Below are 21,355 nucleotides of genomic sequence, written 5' to 3'. Positions count from 1 at the left end.
AACTGGATTTTAATAACGGGGGGCTCCTGTTGGTTAAAGGAGGGCCATTCTTAGTGCTGAGGGGTCCAGCCCAAGATGAGGGATTTAATGCTTTGCCGAAAGCAATCCGATTTCACAGTGCTGACAGAAAAGTAGCCCAAATAGAGTTGGAGACAGCTACAGCTTAGCTAGGTTATCCTGCCCCTATTTATAGATTCCTTCCTTCACCCAACTCCACCCACCACAGAGGTTTACTGAGTAGTATTAAACCAAGATTCCATCATCTCTGTTTCCCAAAATACATTTGCATTCAGGGTGGCTGATCCGACTTCCTGTAACAGACCTGGAGGGACAGGGGAGAAGGAATGGGACAGGGCAGCAGTAATATGCTAGATGTCAGCTGCTTGCATCATTGCTAACTTGTCTTCCACCTAGCAGAGTCTGAGGAGTTAAAACTTGCATGTCCCTCAGGCTTTTTCTTCTAGAAGGGGGAAGAGGAGTGGTTTTGGCCTTTTCAACTTGGGTGAGTTGCTGAGGAAATGGTTTCAAAGGAGACTGTTGAGTTGCTTTATCTGGTTGTGCAACTCTTTGCTCGGAAAGATTTTTAACATTAGATTTCCTTCCCATCCTTTGCTTGTGTTTTAATTTGTTGAATCATTAATATCTGCATTTTTCTGATCTCGATTTCACTCTTGCCTGTTAAAATTTTAATCCTGGAGGGGAAAAAAGTTTCAGCCTACCAGCCCTATAGGTCATATGCCAAACACTTCTCAGTCCCTTAAGCTGTTTGTCCAACGTGTCTGCTGGAACGTATAGGAATGTGGCACTGTTGAAGTTATCAAAGGCTGAGGCAGAAGGTTAAGGGTTTTTATAGATGCAAACCAGACCATGTCTCAAATCTGACCTACCTTTACAATTATAATAAACTTAGGAGAAATGTCCTTTGGATGTTAAGTATCTTTTTTTTTTTTTTTAAATTCCACCTTTTTCTCCCCCCTCTAGCAGGGAAAATATAACTTCTTACAGCTTAAGTACTCAGATGGCAGGAAAAGACAAGGGACTATTTTTGCCAGGCCCCCAATAATCAATGAGTTCCTCGTGTTGGCTCTGTGATGGTGGCATCGTACCAGATGCACAGAATCTGTGCTGGCCGATTAGGGAGACAAAATCAAGGAAAGGCAAAGAAATAATTATTCTTGGACTTCTTTTTTTTTTTTAAACTGATTGTTACAGACCATAGAGAATAAAGAAGAAGCCATTTAAAAGGTAGTTAATAATATCCATTTAATAACTAATATATTTAGTTTTGGTGCTAAGCTCCTAGCAAAACTGAACCTGTTGCAAGAGCTCCGGTGTTCTGGGGTCTGCTATCCACTGAGATCTTTCTTGATCCCCTGAAACAATCCCGGGAATGAAAAACTGTATTTTACAGTCTTTGTTTCAGTCTTTTATTGTACTAAGCAGCTTCTTCATGAAGGTCTTCCTACAATTCATTCGTCTCTGCAAATCCTGGTGGGTAATTGAATAAGTTCTGCTGTGAAATTTTTTTCCCTTCTTGTGTCTTCTTTTTTTTTTCTCTGATAAATGTTCCCTTGATCCTTTTCCTTCTTACACAAATCGTTTGTGTGTGTGAAATATAATATTTGAAGACCAAAGGAAAGGAAATATTCCTGTACTTCTGGTTTGTGGAAGTTTGATGCAGTAAATTGTGAAAATTTGGAAGAACAAGAAGGAATAAGGGCTTCCCTTTGTGGTGGTGTTGAATGTTTGTTAGAAATCTAGTCCACCTGAAAAGGTGTAAACGTTTCACGTTTCATTCCATTTGCAAAATGGTTGTGGAAAATTTACCAGCTGAGGCACAAAATCTGCCTGTCATCCCTTTTACTAGGATGATGCTGAAAAAAAGGAATGAAACGTTATTCCTTTTAAAAACCAAAAAACTCCCCCAAAAAGCCTCCTTGACCTAGACCAGGGGTTCTCAAACTGCAGGGGTCAGGACCCTCAGGGCATCACAAGGCTATTACATGCGGGGGGGGTCGTAAGCTGTCAGCCTTCACCCCAAACCCCGCTTTGCCTCCAGCTTTTATAATGGTGTTAAATTAAAAACACATTTTAATATATTTATAAGGGAGAGTTGCGCTCAGAGGCTTGCTATGTGAAAGGGGTCACCAGTACAAAAGTTTAAGAACCACTGCCCTAGACAAACAGACAAGTCCTACTTTTCAGGGTTGACTTAATTGGCTCGTCAGATTTTTAGAGTTTGGGGCCTTCAGAAAACCCTTTCTGTGCTAGTTGTTCCCAAGTGCTAGTGCTTCAGGCATTGTAATTGAGACTCTGCAGTTTATCCTTAGACTCCTTTATCTTAATGACAGTCCTCTGTGCTTGGCTCTGCTGGGTCATCTTCCACCAACTGCACTTCCTGGTGGGTTGGGAACAGTTAACTAGGCGGCAACAGGCATTGCCAATCACACCCAAGGTCTTAGGTTGGTAAACTGGTACAGCTTCCCCCTGAAGTTAGGGAGCTAGGGGTCTATGGTATTTAACCAGAGGAAGCCTTTGTGAAACCACCCTGTGTCTCCCACCTCCAGACTGGGATGGACTGGCCTGTTAAAACAAAACCTCCCCGTCCTCTGGTAAACTCTGGAACTGTCTTGTTCAGAGAGTACATTAGCAGGTTTTGGGAACCCCAGTGGTGATGATCTGTATCATACCTTGTTTCTTTCTCTTCTTTTCCTTTCCCTTTTTTCCCCCCTTCTTTTGATCAGAACCGACCTCCCTTTCTACAGTGTTGGGATCTTTACGCCAGTCCATGCCGCAGCACCTCACCCCTTTCCACTGGCTCGGACCTAACCTAGGATAAATCTTGGCGTAATCTGGGTAGGGGGGAACGATGGGGAGCTCTGCCTCATCGCTGGCCGCAGAGACGGAGTCGGACCATGGCTTCACTAGCCCACCCTACCCGGGGCACCCAGTTGCGAGCTGGTATAGGAGTAGCCACAGTGGCCCTGTTTGGGAAAGTGCCCTTATAACACGGCAGCATCAGCACTTACAGCACCGGGCACGAAGGTAAGAAAGAGGGAAAGGAGCCTGATCGCATACCTCTCAGCTGTGCCCTGAACCCAGGACAGTACGCTTTGGGGCTAAATTACCTTCTGTCCTGCTTGGCCATGGTCAGCTTTACTGAGGCCAGATCTTGGTCCAGTTGAAATCTGGGGTCAAATTCCTATTGACATCAGTAGGGCCAGGCTGTGTCCTTTTAAAGAGCAGCTGATGTCTCAAAGAAAACCTGCGTGTCTATCCCAAATTTCCCTGCTCCGTTTAATAGCAGAGCTGCCTTCATGAGAATGGGCTCTTGATTCCTTTAAGCTCTGGCCCTGGTCCTGCTGCTTATGGCCCCTCTTCTTTCTTGTGACCTCCCAACTGGTTGCTATAGAAGTGATGACAGTATCACAAATGGAGGGTTATGACTCCAGGTTGGTGGGGATAAACAGCAAGAGTCTATGAACTCCTAAGAGCGAGATATGGTGGTTTCATGCTAATGCCCTTGGCAAGAAAAAACAAGAGGAAAATAAAAATCACACACCAAAAACCAAACAGGCCTCAGAGACAATTACCTCCAAGGGGAACTTGTCCCGCATCACCAATCCCCCCTTCTCCGGTGAGATCTGCAGATCAAACTGCAGCAGAAGCACTATACGTCCCACTATCTTTTCTCCCTGCGAGCTGCTCGCAGTTAAGATTTTTCCTCCTATTAGATGGCTGGTGTCCTGTATTTAGTCTCTTGCAGGTTGAGAGGTATGTTGAAAGCATCTAACAGTGTGCTGCCCGGGGGGCCTTGGCTATAAAGGCTGCTCTGTTTTGCGCTAATAATATTTGAGCCTCTGGTTAATGCTTGCTTTTTATAGCTTCTCGGCTTGTAGGGTGACTGTACCTGCCTGAGTCTGTATAGAGACTGTGGGAGTAGCAGCTTGCTTCCAAGCTGTTATGGCTTCACTCTGAAAGCGTTTGCTGTGATGACTGTTTGTGTATATTGTGTACCTGTCTTTTGCCAACTGCTGTAAATCCCAGTGAGTTTTTTTTGCCCTGCTTCATGGCATCTGGGTCTTGCTGGCACAGACACGAGGAGACCCTGGGGCAAACAATTTCATGCTGTGCTCCTTTGCAGCTCCACCTTGGGTGTCCCTTAAAGCTGGCAACTGTGTAATTTAATCAGTTGTTACATTTGCTTTCGGTCATGTGACCAGATTCCCAGCAATGCTCCAGAGGGCTTTAAAAAGGCCGTGTCATGTAGTTTGTGCCATTCTAGCTGTGCCACCAGCCTCTGGGGCTGGCCCCTTGTTAACGAGTATCGATCTCAAGTGTATACCTTCTGTGTCTGTGCAACAATTGTTCTCCTCCCAGTTTAAAGCTTGCTTCTCATCTAGGGTGATCAGACAGCAAATGTGAAAAATCGGGACAGGGGTGGTGGGGGCGGTAATAGGAGCCTGTATAAGAAAAAGACCCAAAAATCAGGACTGTCCTGATTTTATAGGGACATCTGGTCACCCTATTCTCATCTGTACTGCGTATCAGGGTTCTGAAACTGAATTTCCAAACCTTCCACCGGGGAGGGAAACAATGACAGAAACAGTTGTTCCTCCTCTGGATGAAATGGCTGAGCAGCATACGCTGGAGAGGCAGGAGCCAGGGTCTGCAGGGCTGAACCAGTCAGCTGCTCGTGGGCCTGTGTGATACCAAAAGGCAATGTGTGCTACTCTTGTAGAAGATCTGACTGATCTAATTCAGTGCAGCATTTGGTTCAGATTTTAGAGGACTTGAGAACCTGTGTGGTGAGGTGATGCACTGTGGGATACTGGAGCATAGATGTAAATTTCCTAACTGGTGAGCCTCCATGGTGGAAAAGGTGTGATGGATGTGGTGTTCAAGAGGAGCAACTGGTTTCCAAGCAGATAAAGCCGGTGTCTTGTTAGGGGAGCTGTATGAGAGCTGTGTGTTTCCTGCTAGAGCAGGAGTACAGAAATAACACCGCCCCCCAAGTAAACTGTGGCTCTAGTAGGCAGGATGATTTCCAGTTGTGATTCACCAAAGAGTTCTTATGTGGGAAGAATTTGCTTTTGGCAGCAGTTCCAGAGCTAGGTTCAGAAGACCCAATGAAATTAGACAGTCTTTCACTCCATACATAGAAGTGCCCACAGTTCCCAGCTTGAGGCCTGTGGAACAACAATATTAAGCAAAGACTGCTAATCTGTATCCAGAGCAGGGTGGATGAGTACGCGCTTCTGAAAAAAAATAAAAATAAAACAAATCCGAGCAGACGGCGTCAGCTCTTGCCTTTGAATGTCCTGTCCCCTGGAGCCCAGCAGAGCAGGAAGGAAGTACAGTACTGCACAGTCAATCTGAGACTGGAGTGAAGTTCTAGGATTGACTTGACTTTGCCTGCTGATTTCCTGCCTGGGTACAGCCAGCTTCTGAGCTAATAATGCATTGGTCTGTGTAGTCCAGTGCAGAGCAAAGGACTCTAGCCAGCTTGCGTATTCTGAATGAACACTGATCTGTTTACTCAAGGAAAATTGCTTGGTAGGTGGTGTTGTGAGTAGAGTGTGTGGGGCTGGGGGGGTGGCAGCAGAGACTTGCAGTGTGGGGGGAGGGAGGAAAAGGTGCCTTCCCTCTTTAGGGGGTTTATAGGCTGGAATAAGGCAGGCAATGTGTTTAAAGATACTGCAGACTGGGTAGGCCTCATGTTTGGTATTTGGTAGCTCTTATGTTCAGGACGGAAGGACCTGGGGGAAAGAGAGGGGTGGCCAGTGGTTAGGGTGCTGGCTTAGAATGTGGGAGAAGGCTCTGCTCTGTGTAAATTTCCTGTGTGATGGACAAATCAGTTAGCCTCTCTGGGCCTCAGTTCCCCATCATGGAGAGGGGATATCAGCACTGCCCTGCCTCCCTGGGAGTTGTGAGGCTGTGTATTGCTAAAGCTTAGGGTGACCAGATGTCCCTGTTTTTATAGGGAAAGTCCTGATTTTTCAGTCTTTTTCTTATATAGGCTCCTATTACCCCCCCACCCCTTTCCTGATTTTTCACATTTGCTGTCTGGTCACCCTACTAAAGCTAGTGAGGTGCTGTGGTGCTGGGAGCTACCTAAGTGCCTTCTATAGAGTGGGAACCCCTGGGTTTTGGGGTTATTGTTCTGTTGTTGAAATCTCTGATTAGCCTGGAGTTGCCTTTGCTTGTGATTTCATCACATCTTTGAAGCTAAATGGAGTCAGGCAGAGTCAGTCCTTGGATGAGAGCTTTCTATGGACCATTTAGGTCAGAGGTGAGCAAACTATGGCCCACGGGCCACATCTGGCCCACAGGACTGTCCTGCCTGGCCCTTGAGTTCCTGGCAGGGGAGGCTACCCCCCAGCCCCTCTCCTGCTGTCCCTCCGTTCCCCGCAGCTTCAGCTCACCATGCTGCCAATGCTCTGGATGGCGGGGCTGCAAGCTCCTGCATGGCAGTATGGCTTCTAGTCCTGCCGCTCTGAGCAGCATGGTCAGGGGACAGGGAGCGAGGGGTTGGCTGAGGGGCAGGGGATTCTGGGGGGCAGTCAGGGGATGGGGAGCAGGGGGCAGTTAGATGGAGTGGAAGTTCAGGGAGGGGGCCGTCAGGGGATGGGGAACGGCAGGGTTGGATAGGTGTGGGAGTTCTGGGGGCCTGTTGGGGCGGGGTTGTGGATAGAGGTCAGGGCAGTTCGGGGACAAGGAGCAGGGGAGGTTAGATGGGGGTAGGGTCCTGGGGGGATGGTTAGGGGCAGGAGGTCCCGGGAGGGGGCAGTCAGAGGACAGGGGAGTGGGGGGCTTGGATGGGTTGGAGGTTCTGTGGGGAGCAGTAAGGGGAGGGGAAGTGGGAGGGGGCGGAGGCCAGGCTGTTTGGGGAGGCACAGCCTTCCCTACCTGGCCCTCCATACAGTTTTGGGATCCCAATGTGGCCCTCAAGCCAAAAAGTTTGCCCATCTCTGATTTAGGTGCTGGTGTTGGTGACTCGTTAGGGTGCACTGTTCCATCGGTATTGAACTAAGGTTGGTGTTAGAGGGCTCTGGGCTGTCTTTGCGGTGAGACTCGAAAGATGTTGTGGTTGCTCGTTATGAATTCTCATGGCATTTTTTGCAAGCAAAGAGAGGTAAAAAAATTCTTGCCTAATTCAATCTTGAGTAATTGCATTCTGCCTCTCTGAATTCCCCCCTGTAATTGCAGACTGATATGGTACCTTCTGTACTAATCTGTTGTGTTGCCATGCACTGTTAAATAGCTGCTGCGTTATACCCCAGAGATGATTGCATTTTAGTGGTTTACCAGTGGCTCCTGTGTGTAGACACCTCGTGAAGCAGTTTGGATGTAATTTGCTGTGAAAAAGCATTTAATTTAACACTGAAATTTTTTTTGTCACCTGTGTTGCCAATCTTCCTCTTTTGAGGAAGGTTGTGGTGAGACAACTCCCAGCTGAATCTGGGTTTTTCTGGTTTCCTTGACTGCAGCCAGTTTTGTTCCAGCCCATAGCCCCATGGTCTTTGTGAAAAGCTGGAGCTGAATTCTGCAACACAATCTCTCGACTTTTCCAGCACTGTAGAAATTCTCAAAATTCTGCTGCAGCATCAAATACATTTTAAAAAGGCTTTTATTAAATTAAATATTGCTGGACCCCGGTCACTGTAGGGAGTGGAGCATGACTTCTGCTGAATTTTTGGCTCAAAAGACATTAGTCATCAGAGCACCCTTGCAAGGGAGGTGGTATTCTTCCCATTTTACAGATGGGGAAACTGAGTCACGGGAGTGGGGGTGGTGAGAGAAAGTGATTTGTCCACAGACTGGGTCTGCCAAAGCCAGGATTAAAATACAGGAGCACTCCTGCGCTTTGTCCACTAGACAACACCACCCCTCCTTATGGCCAATGATCATGCAGTCTGCTCTGCAAGGAGCTGGCTTTGCTGTTGGTAGCTGGCTGAGAGCCAGCGACCTCTGCTCCTACCAGCAGTGGCCTGGGCAATGCTGCCACCTACAGCCACAAGCTGCTTCGGGGTTCTCTCCAGTCCTGCAGAGATCAGCATGGCCATCACCAAATCTGGAGCAGCCACAGCTCTCCTGGGTGGGATTCTGCAGGCTCTGTGCTTTTGCCCCTGCTGCCCAGCATGCCTACAAGGCCATTGGGAGTGTTAACAAGTGGTGAAGGATGGCTGTAAACGCTCCTGATTTCTTAATTTGCACATGGTGCCGTTAGCTGATCATTGATCTCAGAGGTGTTCTGCATATTAACTGGGGGAAGGCAGACAAAGGTCCCCTCCCGTCCTCTGCTGTCCCAGCACATCTCCATGCACCGGGTTCCTGGTGGTTTTATTTAGGGAGATTAGCGGAACTGATATTTGTCATAATCGAAGCAGGCGGGCTTCTCCTGCGCATGTGTGTCATCCGAGGTGGAGGCTTGGGGGCTTGAACTTTACAGATGTAAATGGCTTTACCCCGAAAGGGCGCTGGGAGGATTGGCTGGTCACACTATTCACACTTTACATTTGAGGCAGAGAGGGGAAGTGACTTGCTTAAAGTCACGGTAAGGAGTTAGTGGCAGAGTCTGCGTCAGTCTTATGAGTTTCCTGGCTTCCAGCCTGTTTGCTCAGACCTTGGGCCATGTCTCTGTGTAGGTAAAAATGATACGATCGCTAGTTTGGGACAGTTTCTCCAGGTCTTGTGTAAATAAGTTTATATGGGAAATTTGGCTCTAACCGGTGTTTTTGTAGGGGAATTTTTATATGGAGTTCTGAGGATCCCTCAGTCTCTCCAGCAGCCTAGTTAATTCTGGCCCAACTCAAACAGAGCTGACTACCTCATTCCCAGAGGCCACAGCTGCCTACTGGGTGGCTCATGTTTTTGAGCGCTCCCTCACCTCAATTATACACCCAGCAGGGTTAGATCTACCAGAAACTTCTTGTTTCCCCTCTGCTCTTTACCCTCTAAACTCCCTTCTTCTCATCTCGTTCTCTGAGCCATTTAATTTGAACTGCACAAACCAGGGACCGTGCTCTGAGATGGGAGGTTCAGTTAGGGATGTCAGGGGTGTATTCCCAGAGCGTCTGGATATGAGTGGAGCCATTTCTGTGCAGCGCCAGCCAGCCAAACCTGGCTTCTGCGCATGGGGATTCTGGAATTGGCAAACTGCTTCCAGGTCTCTCAGACTGGGCTCAAAAAGGCCCCTGGCTAAGGTGCAGCTAGAGAAGACCTGGCTCTGGTTTGACTCATGATATGTCTGAGTTGCAGCTGATTATGCTGCTTGTTTCCATGTGTGGAGCAGGGAAGAGACACCCTGTCTCCCAAACCGTAATGGTACAGACCTGGCCTGTGTGTCTCGGTGTGCGCTTCCTGCTCATGCTAGACATGGGTCCAGGGTTCTCCTGGTCTCTCCTTCTTCTCTGCTTCCCTCTGGGCTGTCATCTGACTGGGATCCCTCTGTAATGCCAATACTGGGACCCGCAGCAGCGGGTGCTAAGGTAGCACTCAAGTGGGCATGTCTGGCTTAGCTCTGTGCGCATCGCTGTTCCCTCTGGGAATCACCATGGTGTTGAACTTCAGCTGGGACTTGGTGGAGTAAGACTGTTGCTCGTTGCCACGGATACCATCTGCCTGGGAATGCTGGGTTGTAACTCTCTGTGTGCCAGGTCTCTCTGAAACACATGATGCTCAGGGTGATATCCTGGCTTCCTTGCAACCCCTCCCTCCCCCAGCTGCTCCTGAGACATTCCCAGCCTTTCAGTAGCACCTGTATGTTTAGCACACAGGTAGCTTGACCCGGGCACTGGTGTGCAAAGCCTCTCAGTTGTTTAAATTATTGCTATTTTGAACACATTGCTCTGGAGCTGTGGAGAGCTAGGAGGACATACTTGTGAGGAGGGGCAGGATTGTGGAGTCCATGCATGTGCACCTTAGTGCTGGAGACTAGTGGTGTGGTGGTAGCTCTGAAGACTGATGCGCTCAGTTTGCCCACAAACAGGTAGCAGCAGTAGCACCACCAGGACAAGCTTCCCCCTTGTGCTGCCCTTGCAATAAACCTGGGACAAAAAAGGAGTGTGGTGTCTCTGGCCCATGCAGGCCCTGGCTTCGCTATTGATGGTGCGGTGAATTCTGGGAGGGCGGATGCTTGTTCACTGAGGACTGGCCTGAGCCACATGCAAGTTACTTATCAGCCCTCCAGTGGTAATGGAGTTTGGGCCCTACCAACCTGGGCTGTATTCCAAGCCAGGACCTAGAAGTGAAAGGCTCCATATCCTCTTTCCAGGGCAATGGAAGGGTTTTATAACTTTTCTTTCCTGTGGCCTTCCCCAGGAATCTGCATGTGGACTCAGAACTTGCATGACAAGGGCCAGCCCTGTGTGAAATCTAATGCTGCATTTAGAGCCCGTGGATTGGATTTCGAATGCAAATACTGAGACCCTTTGCCTGGGCTGTGACAGCACAGAACTGTGCTATAGTGCAGCAGAGAAAGCACAGCTGGCCTGTGTTTTAAATAGCGTTAATGTCAAGATGGTCACCATTGGCATAGCAAGACACCAGTGGCCTTGTGACTTCCTCTGGGTTCTTGCTGCACCCATCGCTGTGATATCTGAGCATTCTGATACTCCCCAGGTGCATGTGCACACAGATCTGTGGCTGTCTCCCAGTCTGCAAGGGCCTTGATGGTTTTGCTTTACAGAAGCAGGTTAGGGTTTTGCTGTGAATACACTCGGGTCGAGGGTCCTGTCCTCATGATCCTAGAGCTGTGGGCTGGTTGCCAAGGAAGCAGTCGTGTGTGTGAAGGCTGCTCTGGCAGCTGGTGGGTCTCTCATGCCACTGGAACTGCTTGCTGTACCCCCTAGGGGAGGGGTCTGGAGATGGGTTTGGAGCATTCTGGATGCATTTCTCATTGATGCCTGGACAAAAGCCCTTGAGGGTAGGGAAGGGAGAGGGGATTGGCGGGAGGGGACAGGGCAAACAGTGTAAAAAGAGAGCTCCATTGAGTCTCCGCTGTACAGCTCTATCGGCTTCACTGCAAACTCCTCTGCTGCCTGAAAGGAAACAGGCTTGGGGTGGAAGTGTGGGCCAGCGTTTCAGGGCAGATCATCCCGAAGGAGCTTAGGGGCTGCCGAGAGGCATCGTGCACAGCTGCCTCCCAGAAGTAACTATGGAATTAATATGCTGGCAGCAGGAAGGGGGAACCTGCTGAGCTCCCAGGCATGGCTCATCCACTTCAAGGAAGGCAAAAGGTAGGAAGATTCCCCAGGGGTCATGCTATGGGCTGGGGGAATGAAAGAGCCAATATTGCACCTGCAGAGTGCTGGGGAACTTCTGCCCCTCTGAGAAACTGGCTGTGTTAACCCCTGCACTCCCAATGCAGTGTGTCCCAGCAGCCAAGGTTAAGGGTGACCAGGCTTTGAGGTGACAGCTGATCACAGCAGGGGTCAGGCAGGAAGCTTCTTGGTTTGTTGGGTGGTTGTTTTTTGCTTTGCTTTGAAGCATCAGGTATGGGTTGCTGCAGGAGGCAGGATGCTGGATTTGAGTGTGATCTGCTCTGACACCACCTGCGCCAGGCTTGTAGAACTTGTAAAGCGGCGAGGGCCATATTACTCCAAAGAAAACAGCTGAGGGCCAAACCCCCCTATCCCCGCCGAACCCTCCCTCCCCAGTGCCAAGCCCCCCCAAAACACAACACCTCCCCCAGTGCCGCCCAACCCCCTGAAATACTCCCTCCCCCCAAGCACCGCCCACCCCATGGAAACAAACTCCTTCCCCAGTGCTGCCCCACCGAAACAGCAGTATTGAACCTTGGTAATATGTTATAGTGGGCCCCTAAGGTAGTATAATTAAGGTAAAAGAAAAATGTCTTTTTGCTAGAAGTAGAATAAGATTTTCCCCCCAACTTTGTAATCAATTGTTCAGTTGAATGAATGGGATGTGAATGAGGAAGGAATGGAAGGCAGCACCTCCAGACAGCTGCAGCCCTTGGAGAGGGGATGGGAGCCAGACCAGTTCAGTAGAACAGGTCAGCCACTGACTCCTCGCTTGCCTCCTCAGCCTCCCACCACCACCCCCTGCTCGCCTACTCCCCCCCCCCACTGCCTGCCCACTTGCCTCCTCAGCCTCCCACCCCCCTGGCTTGCCTACTCAGCCCCTGCCACTGCCCGCCCACTTCTTCAGCCCCCCTCCCTCATCCGCCGCTTGCCTACTCACCCCCCCCGCGGGCTGCACAGTGAGCCTGCCTACTCACCCCCTGCGGGCCGCACAGTGAACCCACATAGGCCGCATGTGGCCCCCGGGCCGCATGTTGTGCAGGCCTGATCTACACTCCTACAGAATGGAAAGTCAGATCTTGGTTAACAAGATGGTTCAAAAGCCAGCAGAAGAACAGTTAAAAGGTAGTGATTTTCCCCTACCCCCAAGTCCGTGGGCAGCTCACGGAGTGAGATAGAAGGGCTCTGTCAAAGCTGTATTCATCTCGTCTCAAATGGACGTTTATTTGCTGTACCTGGAGGAAACAGGCTTCTGGAAGCCATGTCCATTGCAAGTGGTCCACCTGAATCCACGGTGAGGTGGCCAATGTGATGGGGAGGGCGACTGTTCTGGGGTTGGGGATAGGATAAGAGAATTAATCAGGACTGAGAGAATGAGGTGTCAGTGCTGTTGGAATGTAAAAGTCCTTGGGCTGTAGATTACATTGTGCTCTGCTCTGAGTAAGGCCTCGCTGCTGCATTGTTCCAGCCTTCTTTCCCCTAGTGCGTGGCCTTCCCAATAACTGCTGGGGCACCTTCCCCCAGGACTACAGCTGCCCAGTGACCCACTGCAAGCCTCACCAGGCCTCCAGGCATAGTACTAGCAGAGCACAAATAATGCAGCTGGCAAGGAATAGCTAACAGAACATCCCGTCATTCATGCCAGAAACAGTCTCTGTCTGCATCCCTGGGAGTGGAACTGAAGTCGGCAATGACGAGTTATGAAGAAACCAGACGAAGGGGGGAAAAAGAGCCTGGGTTACAGATGGCCTGTACTAGATGGAAGCTCTTCTCTGGTACAGCAGGTTATTAAATCCAGCAGCAAACTGCCTGCAGCTCCTGGCTGGAATGTTACGCACACATTCACATGCAGTGTGTAGGCCTTTGGGGTCTGTGCCTTTGCTGGGCGGTTCAGCCCTGAATCTGTACAGGGTGTAGCCCTGGTGTTGCAGGGTGTACCCCTATGCGCCTCCTTCCCCAGCCATTTACCTCCCTTCCCACGCCCAGACATACTGACAGAGCTTCACAGAAAGGTAAAGCTGTGGGATGGTGTCAGAACTAGGCAAAGTTTGCCATGTGGAGGGCCAGCCTGACAACGTGCTGGAAGCCCGAGGGCTGCCTCTGCCTTGTGTACAATGGATCAGATTGCAGCCCCCCTCATCTTCAATGCAGTGAGTCAGACCCTGGAGACTACAGCTCCCAGCATGCAGTGCTCAGAGTAGCAGTGCTTGCTGGGCCCTGTAGTTTTCCACAGGACAGTGCCTTTGTATTAAAGACAATGGGTGCATCAGTATCGCTTTGGTGTCTCACTCCCATTAACGGACAATGAGAGTTTGTGTCTTTGAAAATCTTCCCGAATGGCTATTGTGGTCCCCCTTAGAGCCTGGTGTGAGCAATTCATTGGTCTGCCCAGGTTGAGTTGTGATGCAAGCAGTCTCTTTCCAGATGACCCTTGGCACAACGAGAATGCCTCCAGATAGCCATGCAGGCCAAAAGCAGGCTGGCAGGAAAGCAGCAGCTTCTTTCCCCTGAGCCAGAGGAGGCAGCATCTCCATTCAGACTGCGTTTAGAGGACCGAGGTTATTTGCACAGGCAATTCTGTGCTTGTTCTGGTCCCTGTGCTGAGGGTCGCCTACTCTGCACGCAGCCTTGGCTGGGGTAGGGGGTCTCATCAGACTGTAGCCGCTTGTTGTAGCGAGTGGGTTGTCATTAACATGCTAGGAAGCTGAGCGAAAAGTCTTTCACAGCTGCATTGCCTGGTGGCTTTAGTGTGTCTCTGCAGAGAGGGCTGGATTTAGCACATAATGCTTCTGGGGGTGTTGGAAAAAAACTTAGCACGAGCCTTGGGATTCCATCCATCTTCTGGCATGAGAGCCTGATCATCAGCAGCACCAGCGTATTGACAGCAGCTTCCCTGGCCCCGAGGTGCCATGGCGATGGGTGAATTAGGCATGACGCAGAGCACGTGGACAGTACAGAATCTCCTAATGAGCAAATAAAATTGGGTCACGATGCTCTGGTTCACTGCAGTCATGTAGACGCTTCACTCCTTTGGAGTGCTAACATGGGCTCTGGAGCCAGCCACGGGGGAGGAAGCAAGTGTCTCAACTTGCTCTGTGTGTTTAATAGGCTGTCTGCGAGTGCACTGTCCATAGGTGGCTGAGCGGTCACAGCGGCCGACAAGCCCCATCTGTCATGTGTAGTGTTTAAGTCTTTTGCTGGCAGAATGCTGACTGACTCTCTCTCTCTCTCTCTCTCTCTCCATCTGTGACCCACGGGCTGGCAGTGGTGCTGCTTAGCCTTCCCTCCCTCCCTTCGGAGTGTACACATGTCAGCTTGTGCCAAGATTACTCAGGAGGGGGAAGTCCTTGGCAGGAGGGGCTGGCGATGTGCGTTTAAACAGGCTGCAGAACTTGACCTGCCTTAATCACGGAACTTTAAAAAAAAATCCAAGAATGATGATGTGCCTGGATTTATTTAGCAGCTGTGTGCATGGGGAATTGGATGGGAAGGAGGACTGTAGGGTTGGAGGAGAGCTGGAGCTGTGGGGGGTGTGGTAGAGAGTGAAAAATGCAGTGATCTGGGGAGCCCAGAGTGATGGCAGGCTGGTCAGTACACCACACACAGCTGCCTGTGGCTACCATTCAGCGGGGAGAGTGAGTGGGGAGCTGCAGGTGAGGGGAGCAGGCATTGTATAGTGAGGGATGTAGTGCAGTGGGATTGCCTGGGAATCAGGTTGTTCCTGGTGTGCTGTTTCTACGGCATTTGGCAATTAAGGGGTTAATTGGTTATGGTTGGACAGTGTCCAGCCTCTGGATTCTAGCTACTTAGCTGTTAACTTGAGCAGTCATGCTCTGAAGGAGGCAGTAAACAGTATGTTGGACTAAATAAAGTGTGAGTCCAAAGTCTTCCAGGGTACAGTATAATTCGTAGGTGCTTCATTGGTAATTACTATCTGACTGAAATGTCACAGGAGTGAGTATTTCAGAGGTGTGGCTGGGGCAAGTGAAGGTTTTCTCCTTCTGGGTAGATACCCTGGGAGGCCAAGGCAGCCATCTTTGCTGTGGGCATCTGGTGCTGATGTCCTAGAAGGAGAACTGGAGGGTAGGAACATATGTACAGTCCAGCTGCTGTCAACAATGCTGTTGAGTTTGTTCCTGCTGCCCTTTCTGGTCCGGTGTAATCCTTTAAATTCATCTTGCTGTGCCTGAGAAGCCAAAAGAGCGATGGTTTTATAGATGAACCACACAGCAAAGCTGAACAGCCTGGATTTCTGTGCAGAATGTTCCCCTGAATGGGCAGGCACCAAGGAAGTCAGGTTTTCCCATATTATAAGGTACACTTCCATCCCATGACATCCTCTTGGTGCTTCCTGGCTCACTGATGATATCCCATAATGCAGCATCCTGTGATATCACAAATACCATGGACAGCAGCAAAAGTCCTGGCATTTTGTGGTGCATTCTACTGTCCTCTTTAGTGAAGCAGGAAGTCCAGAGAGAGGGTTTCTGTCTGGCAGGCCCTGGAATCGCATAGACTAGTGTCCCCTCTTTACTGTGCAGGGTGTTCTGTGGAGCAGATACAGCTGAGGTGAATTTCCGTCTCGGCTTTGCAACTCGCTAGTCAGCACCTCTAGCCCAAAGCAACATTTCATATTCTTGCACTGGCCCATTAGGACCAGTTAGCATGCTGGCCCCAGAGCTGCTGTCATTGGCATAGGGAAGAGAGGAAGCACCACAACCTGGGGTCTGTTTAAACACCTCCAGGAGACGCACAAGGAGGAGAGGGGAAGGAATGTTGGCTGATTAGCAAAGGATGAGACCAATATGGATAGAAGCATTTATCCTTTGAACTTCTCAGAGGCTGTCACCAATATAAGGGGTTGCCAAAGAGATGAACAATATCCAGTGGGCAGTAGTGTCGCAGATATAGGAACTGATCTTTATGGAGCAGCTGTGTGTATGAACTGATCCAGACCTAGTGAGCTGCTGTCTGCAGATTCTGTCCACTGCTGTGATCCCATCTGACCGCCCAGGCTAAGTGGGATTGGGCCTGGTCAGTAGTTGGGTGGCGCACTTCAAGGAGGTGCTTCAGGAAATAGTACTTGTAAGCTCACAGGTGCCCTTGGAGTTGGTCCCTAGCCACATCTACCAGAATGGTAGTGGGGCTGGGTCTGACGAGATGTGAAACTGTGGTCCTGACCGCTCGTGGTCCTTAAAGATCACGCAGCACTTCTGGGAGCTGGGATGTTGAGGCCTAGTGATCTGATTAGTCTAATAGGGGTAATTACTCTCTCCCTGAATTTTGTTTGGTGCTGTCAGACAGGCTGCCCCAGAGCAGGCCGCATTTCACTAATGGCGAAGGGATGCAGCTACCATTGAAGTCCAATGGAAATTTTGCTGTTTCAGTGGGAACGTGACAGAGTTTAATTCTGCAGCTTGCAGTGAATGTTCCATAGGATCGGCCGAGTGCCCTCGACAGTGGTTGACTTCTACCCAGGAGACGCTCCCTGTGAGTTACTTGGCACCTTGCAGGATTGTGCCCTCAAGTACTTTGCTGAATTAAGGCCTAAATATGTGTTTAACTTTGCTTCCGTGGGGCTGTTCATGTGCGCTAGTACCTTTCTGCATCAGGGCCTTAGTTCACATGTCAGTTAGTTTGTAGAGCCCTTTGCCACGCTCCTCCTAGGAATTGCAGAGAAGAAGCATGCCGATGGGTGATGGAGAGATGTTGGCGGAGTTGCCCCTCGCCTGATGCAAGGAGCCTGGGAAACATGGTACAAATCTGGGCATGAGCCTCTGTGAGCCCCTGGGCAGTTGCTTGCATTCCCTGTGCCTGTACGCTCTCAGTGAGTCTGACCCCTGGAATGCAATAGAGGCAGGGGGGATTCCTGTTTGAGGTACCCTGCGTGCGTTTCCATGCGAAGTGAAGCCAGGTATTAGCATTTCAGGCACTGGAGGCTGGAGCCCAACAGCTGGAAGTGCCTTGTGATTCACTGAATAAAGATGTGAGTGATGGGAGCTTTGGAGCCCTGCTGCCACCACTGACCCATTCACCTTCCTCCCTCCTTTTTCTTTGCTGTCTTTATTTAGCAGTGCTACAAATTGCAGCATAAATCCCAGCTGAGCAGCAATCCAAATGGGCAGCCACCAGTAAATCTCCTCCCCACCCCCTGCACTGGAGAAATGTCGCTGGGAATGGAGGCTGTGGTGAGCACCTCAGCTGGTCCTGATTCCATAGGGAATTGAAACCCCTGCCTCTGCCTCATTATTCCAGCAGCTTTCCTCTGATTCTCCTCTCTGGGCCACTGAGCCACTGTAACCTCGTTTCACGACTGTCTGCACAGCTGTGAAATTCTTCCCCCTCAAATAAGATGCCTGTGAGGTGCTGTCCCCAGTGGGAAAGACCCTGCATGTCTTTAATTGACAATGGACTCCTAACACTGAAATCTATAGGTCTGAGTTTCTGTTCTTGCTGGTGTAAATCAGGAGCTGCTCCCCTGTGTATGATGTTACATTAGTGTAGGTTAGAGAAGAACCAGGCCCGTGTTATCTCTGGCTAATCACCACGGTGTCGAGATGTTTCCTTGGACACATGCCCTGCATGCCTCCATATAGCTCTCTCTGTCCTATAATACCATTGGGGCCCGATTGGAATACTTGGCGGCGGTCCAGGGCTTTGGGAGCACTTTGGCAATGGGGGGTCCGCTCTGGGTCTTCTGTGGCACCAAAGGACCCCCCTGCCGTGGAAATGCTGCCGAAGACCCCCCGGAACGGAAATGCTGCTGAAGACCCCCGGAGTGGGGCCCACTTAGGCGTGGGGCCCTCTTCAGCATGGGGCCCAATTCCAGGGAATTGGTGTAAAGCCGGCCCTGCCGAAGATGTGTAGCAAGTCAGTGGCAGTACTGGGAAGAGAGCCCAAGGCTCCGACTCCTTGCACTAACCGCAAGACCATCCTTCCTCCCTGAGCCAACTCAACCTTTCAGTTCCCCAGTTAAATTCAGTGTTGCCAACTCCACATTTCAGAGTTTGTCCGGTGACTTCCTGCTAAGTCACTAGATGTAGCTGTTTAAGCACTCAAAGGAGTCAAAAATGTAACTGAAGAAAACTTCCATTCACAAGCAGCTCTTCCATGCTCTTCTTACTACATTCTGGTGCACATCAGAAGCAACTACAACAGTATGTTGTCATAATCAGGAGGGCGACCTCTGCTCATTGGGAAGGAAACTGCAGCCCTCTGCTCATTGGGAAGGGTGCTCTGAACACTGTAGCCCAGGCTGGCTGGTATTGGTTAATTTCAGCTGAGCCTCTCTTTCTTGCCAGCCTGGATTTGAGCCGACAGGTGAGTGAAAGGGAGAGCCCAGAGCCAGAGCGAAGAGGGCATTCTCCTGACCTGAGCTTGGTGCTGCAGGGAGCCAAGAAAGTAGATTTAAAAACAAAAATCTGCTACCCGGACCCCTTCCACACACTTCCAGGGTTTGATTTCTGAGAACGGCTGGGCAGCTAACCACAGGCCAAACCAGGGGAAGGAATAAAGGGCAACTGAAATCAAGCTAGCTCCACCTTTTGATCCTGTAGTAAGGGCTTCGTTCTTGGAGGCACAGTGCCGCCATCCCATTGGGGTATGTGGCTAGGTCTCATCCCACCCCACCTTCCATCTGTGTGGCTCTCCTCACTGGCTAACCTGCCTCTCCTGCCATGCCCACTTCATTAGCCATCTTTCCCTGCATCACAGGCTGTGCTACCTACTATGGTGCATCGAGAAGGAACACGTGAGTGAAAACAAGCCCTGGCTAATGTGCTTCTCTCTCCAAAGTGCACCTGGCTTTAGCAAACTATTTAATTAGCCTCCATTTCTTTTCCTCACCTACAGATTATAGTGATCTCAGCCCAAGAAGCCCTGGAATGTGATTCCTTCTGTGGACATGCCTAATTGAGATGCAGTGACGTTGACTTGGTGTGCAATAGAAGAGCATGGAATCGATTTTTTTATTAACACTATTGACTGCTTTGAATGATTTTGTGACTATAGATATTGGTGACTTTTTTTTTCTCTGAATGTCACTGTAATTGGCAGTGAAATATGCTAGATTTGTCACTGGTCACTTTGACACTTATTTTTTCTCTGGGGAAGCCAAAAAGTCACTAAATCTAGTGACAAAGACAGTAAGTTGGCAACACTGAATGGGATGGGTTCATTTCAGCTGTTTTGTTCTCGGTCCTTTCTGCCCCTCTGGGCTCTCATCACTGTGAATACCCTCCACCCTCCTCCTGGAGTGTGGAGGGTAAACAAGTTCAGATCCTGTTTGGGTCCCCCTGGAAATGTATCTGAAGATCAGCCTGTGGTACCACTGCCTAGTGGCTGCTCGTGGGCAGAGCTGAAGCCCTTTGAGGGCTCTTTTGAAAAGGCTTCTCAGTGGGATTGCTGGCTTCCCCCATGGAGCCTACTGTTGGAAAGTACGCTGCACATTTTGGGTCAGTAGAGCAGCTGGCCCTGTATGGATCCTCTGTCTTCAGGGAAAGCTTTTCCCTGCTAGATTGCCAGCTGTTAACGACACATGGCCCTGGGACGGAGAGAGAAGCGTACTGCTGCTCTGTGCTACTCTGATGCACCCGCCAAGTCTGCCATGCTATGCATGGTACTGCCATCAGTCTGTGGGGTGATGAAAAGATCCTCAGCATCCTAAGGCAGCCTTCCACGCAGAAGTCTGGGAGTCTCTGTTGCTTGAGGTTGCCCCTGGTTTCCCTAAACAGGGCCATGCTCTGCTGCAGGCTGCAAGTCGAGCTTAGGTATGAGGGGGTATGGAGTTCACAGTAAGGCCTAGCTGCTTGTAGCAAGATGGTGCACATGCTGGGATTTGTGGCCATAATAAAACTGGAGCTTGGGATGTGTAGATTTGCCCAGGGTGGCCGATTCAGCCTTGGATCAGACCCCATTTGTCTGCCCTCTGTCTCAGGCTCTGACCACTCTTGTCCTCCCAGCATCTCAATGTGAGCGCAGCCACTTCCCTACATTGTAGGACCACAGAGCTTTATGGAGAAGTAGCTGCTGTAGCTGACGGTGGGAGGCCCATGGCAGTGCCACAAATAGCAGTTTGCTGATGTGAATCTCCCTGGAGGGTCGTGTGTGAAGCAGGCCAAGGCCTGGAAGAGGGTCCGCCAGTCCCTCTTCTAATGCGCTAGGCCCAGCCACCCAGGTGCTGCTGCCTGCAGTGCTAAAGGATGCTTGGAGGTCACACAGCCCTTCACATGCAGAAGCAGTTTGGTGGTTTGTCCTTTTAAAATCCCTCCTCCTCCCCGCTGCCCTCCTTAATTGCAGTAATATACCATATGCCCATGTGATTTAAATAAAGTTGGAGAGGCCACCCTGGAGCATCCGGAACTTCACTGCCCATGGAAAATTGGCAATAAAAGGAGTCGTGTATCTGGCAGGGTACAGGGAAAGCCCATAAAGGCAGTGTCAGTGGAATGAGGGGAGTGCTCTTAGGTCTTTCATCTTCCTGCTCCTGAGGTGAGGTGCTCTCAGACCCACTGAGGCACGGTGGCTGCCAGCTGGCTGGCTGGGCCACCAGCGAGCCGAGGAAAAGCTAGGAAGGCAGGATGTGACTTTAGTGCTATGGAAAGGTGCCTGACTGACAGCCCTGCTCCGTCTAGGAAGCCTTGGCAGCAGCTATGCAGGCTCCCTGTGCTGGTCTGCCAGAGATTCCAGTGCTGACCAGGCACAGCTGCACCACCCAGGGCGAGTGGAGAGTTCAGGCTCCATGGCCTATCTAATCCTTGCTGTTTGCCGATTGAAAACAGGGGCAGTGGCGCATCAGTTGTATTTGTGGTTTGAGGATGTGGATGTCTGCCCACGAGGGCAGGAGGAAGGATGGCCTTGTGGGTAAGGCACTGGCCTGAGAGCCCAGAGTTCTGCCTTTGGTTCCTGGCTCTGCCACAAACACTGTTTGCCCTTGGGCACATCCTGTGGTTTCTTGGTGCCCACTTGTAAAATGGGGTAATAACGACCTGCCTGTGAGGCTGAATTCAGGAATGTTTGTGAGGCTCTCGGATACTGCCAGGATACGGGGGTATGGGCATAGCTCACTGGCTCTTTTCCTGCTGCTGCTGGTT

General features: G+C 50.3%; 1 protein-coding gene across 1 annotated transcript in view; it reads left to right on the top strand.

Annotated features, from left to right (window-relative positions):
- The first annotated feature begins 2,127 nt into the window (after nucleotides 1-2,127).
- The window catches only part of CAPN15 (calpain 15), a 69,629-nt gene continuing 50,401 nt past the window's right edge, over nucleotides 2,128-21,355 (top strand). The window contains 1 exon segment of the mRNA XM_030577661.1: nucleotides 2,128-3,045. Within this exon segment, the coding sequence (XP_030433521.1) occupies nucleotides 2,870-3,045 (176 nt within the window). The 5' untranslated portion in view covers nucleotides 2,128-2,869.

The sequence above is a fragment of the Gopherus evgoodei genome, chromosome 10 (genome assembly GCF_007399415.2).
Source record: "Gopherus evgoodei ecotype Sinaloan lineage chromosome 10, rGopEvg1_v1.p, whole genome shotgun sequence".
In the NCBI taxonomy this organism is placed as follows: Eukaryota; Metazoa; Chordata; order Testudines; family Testudinidae; genus Gopherus; species Gopherus evgoodei.
This window is presented reverse-complemented; position numbering and strand designations above follow the sequence as displayed.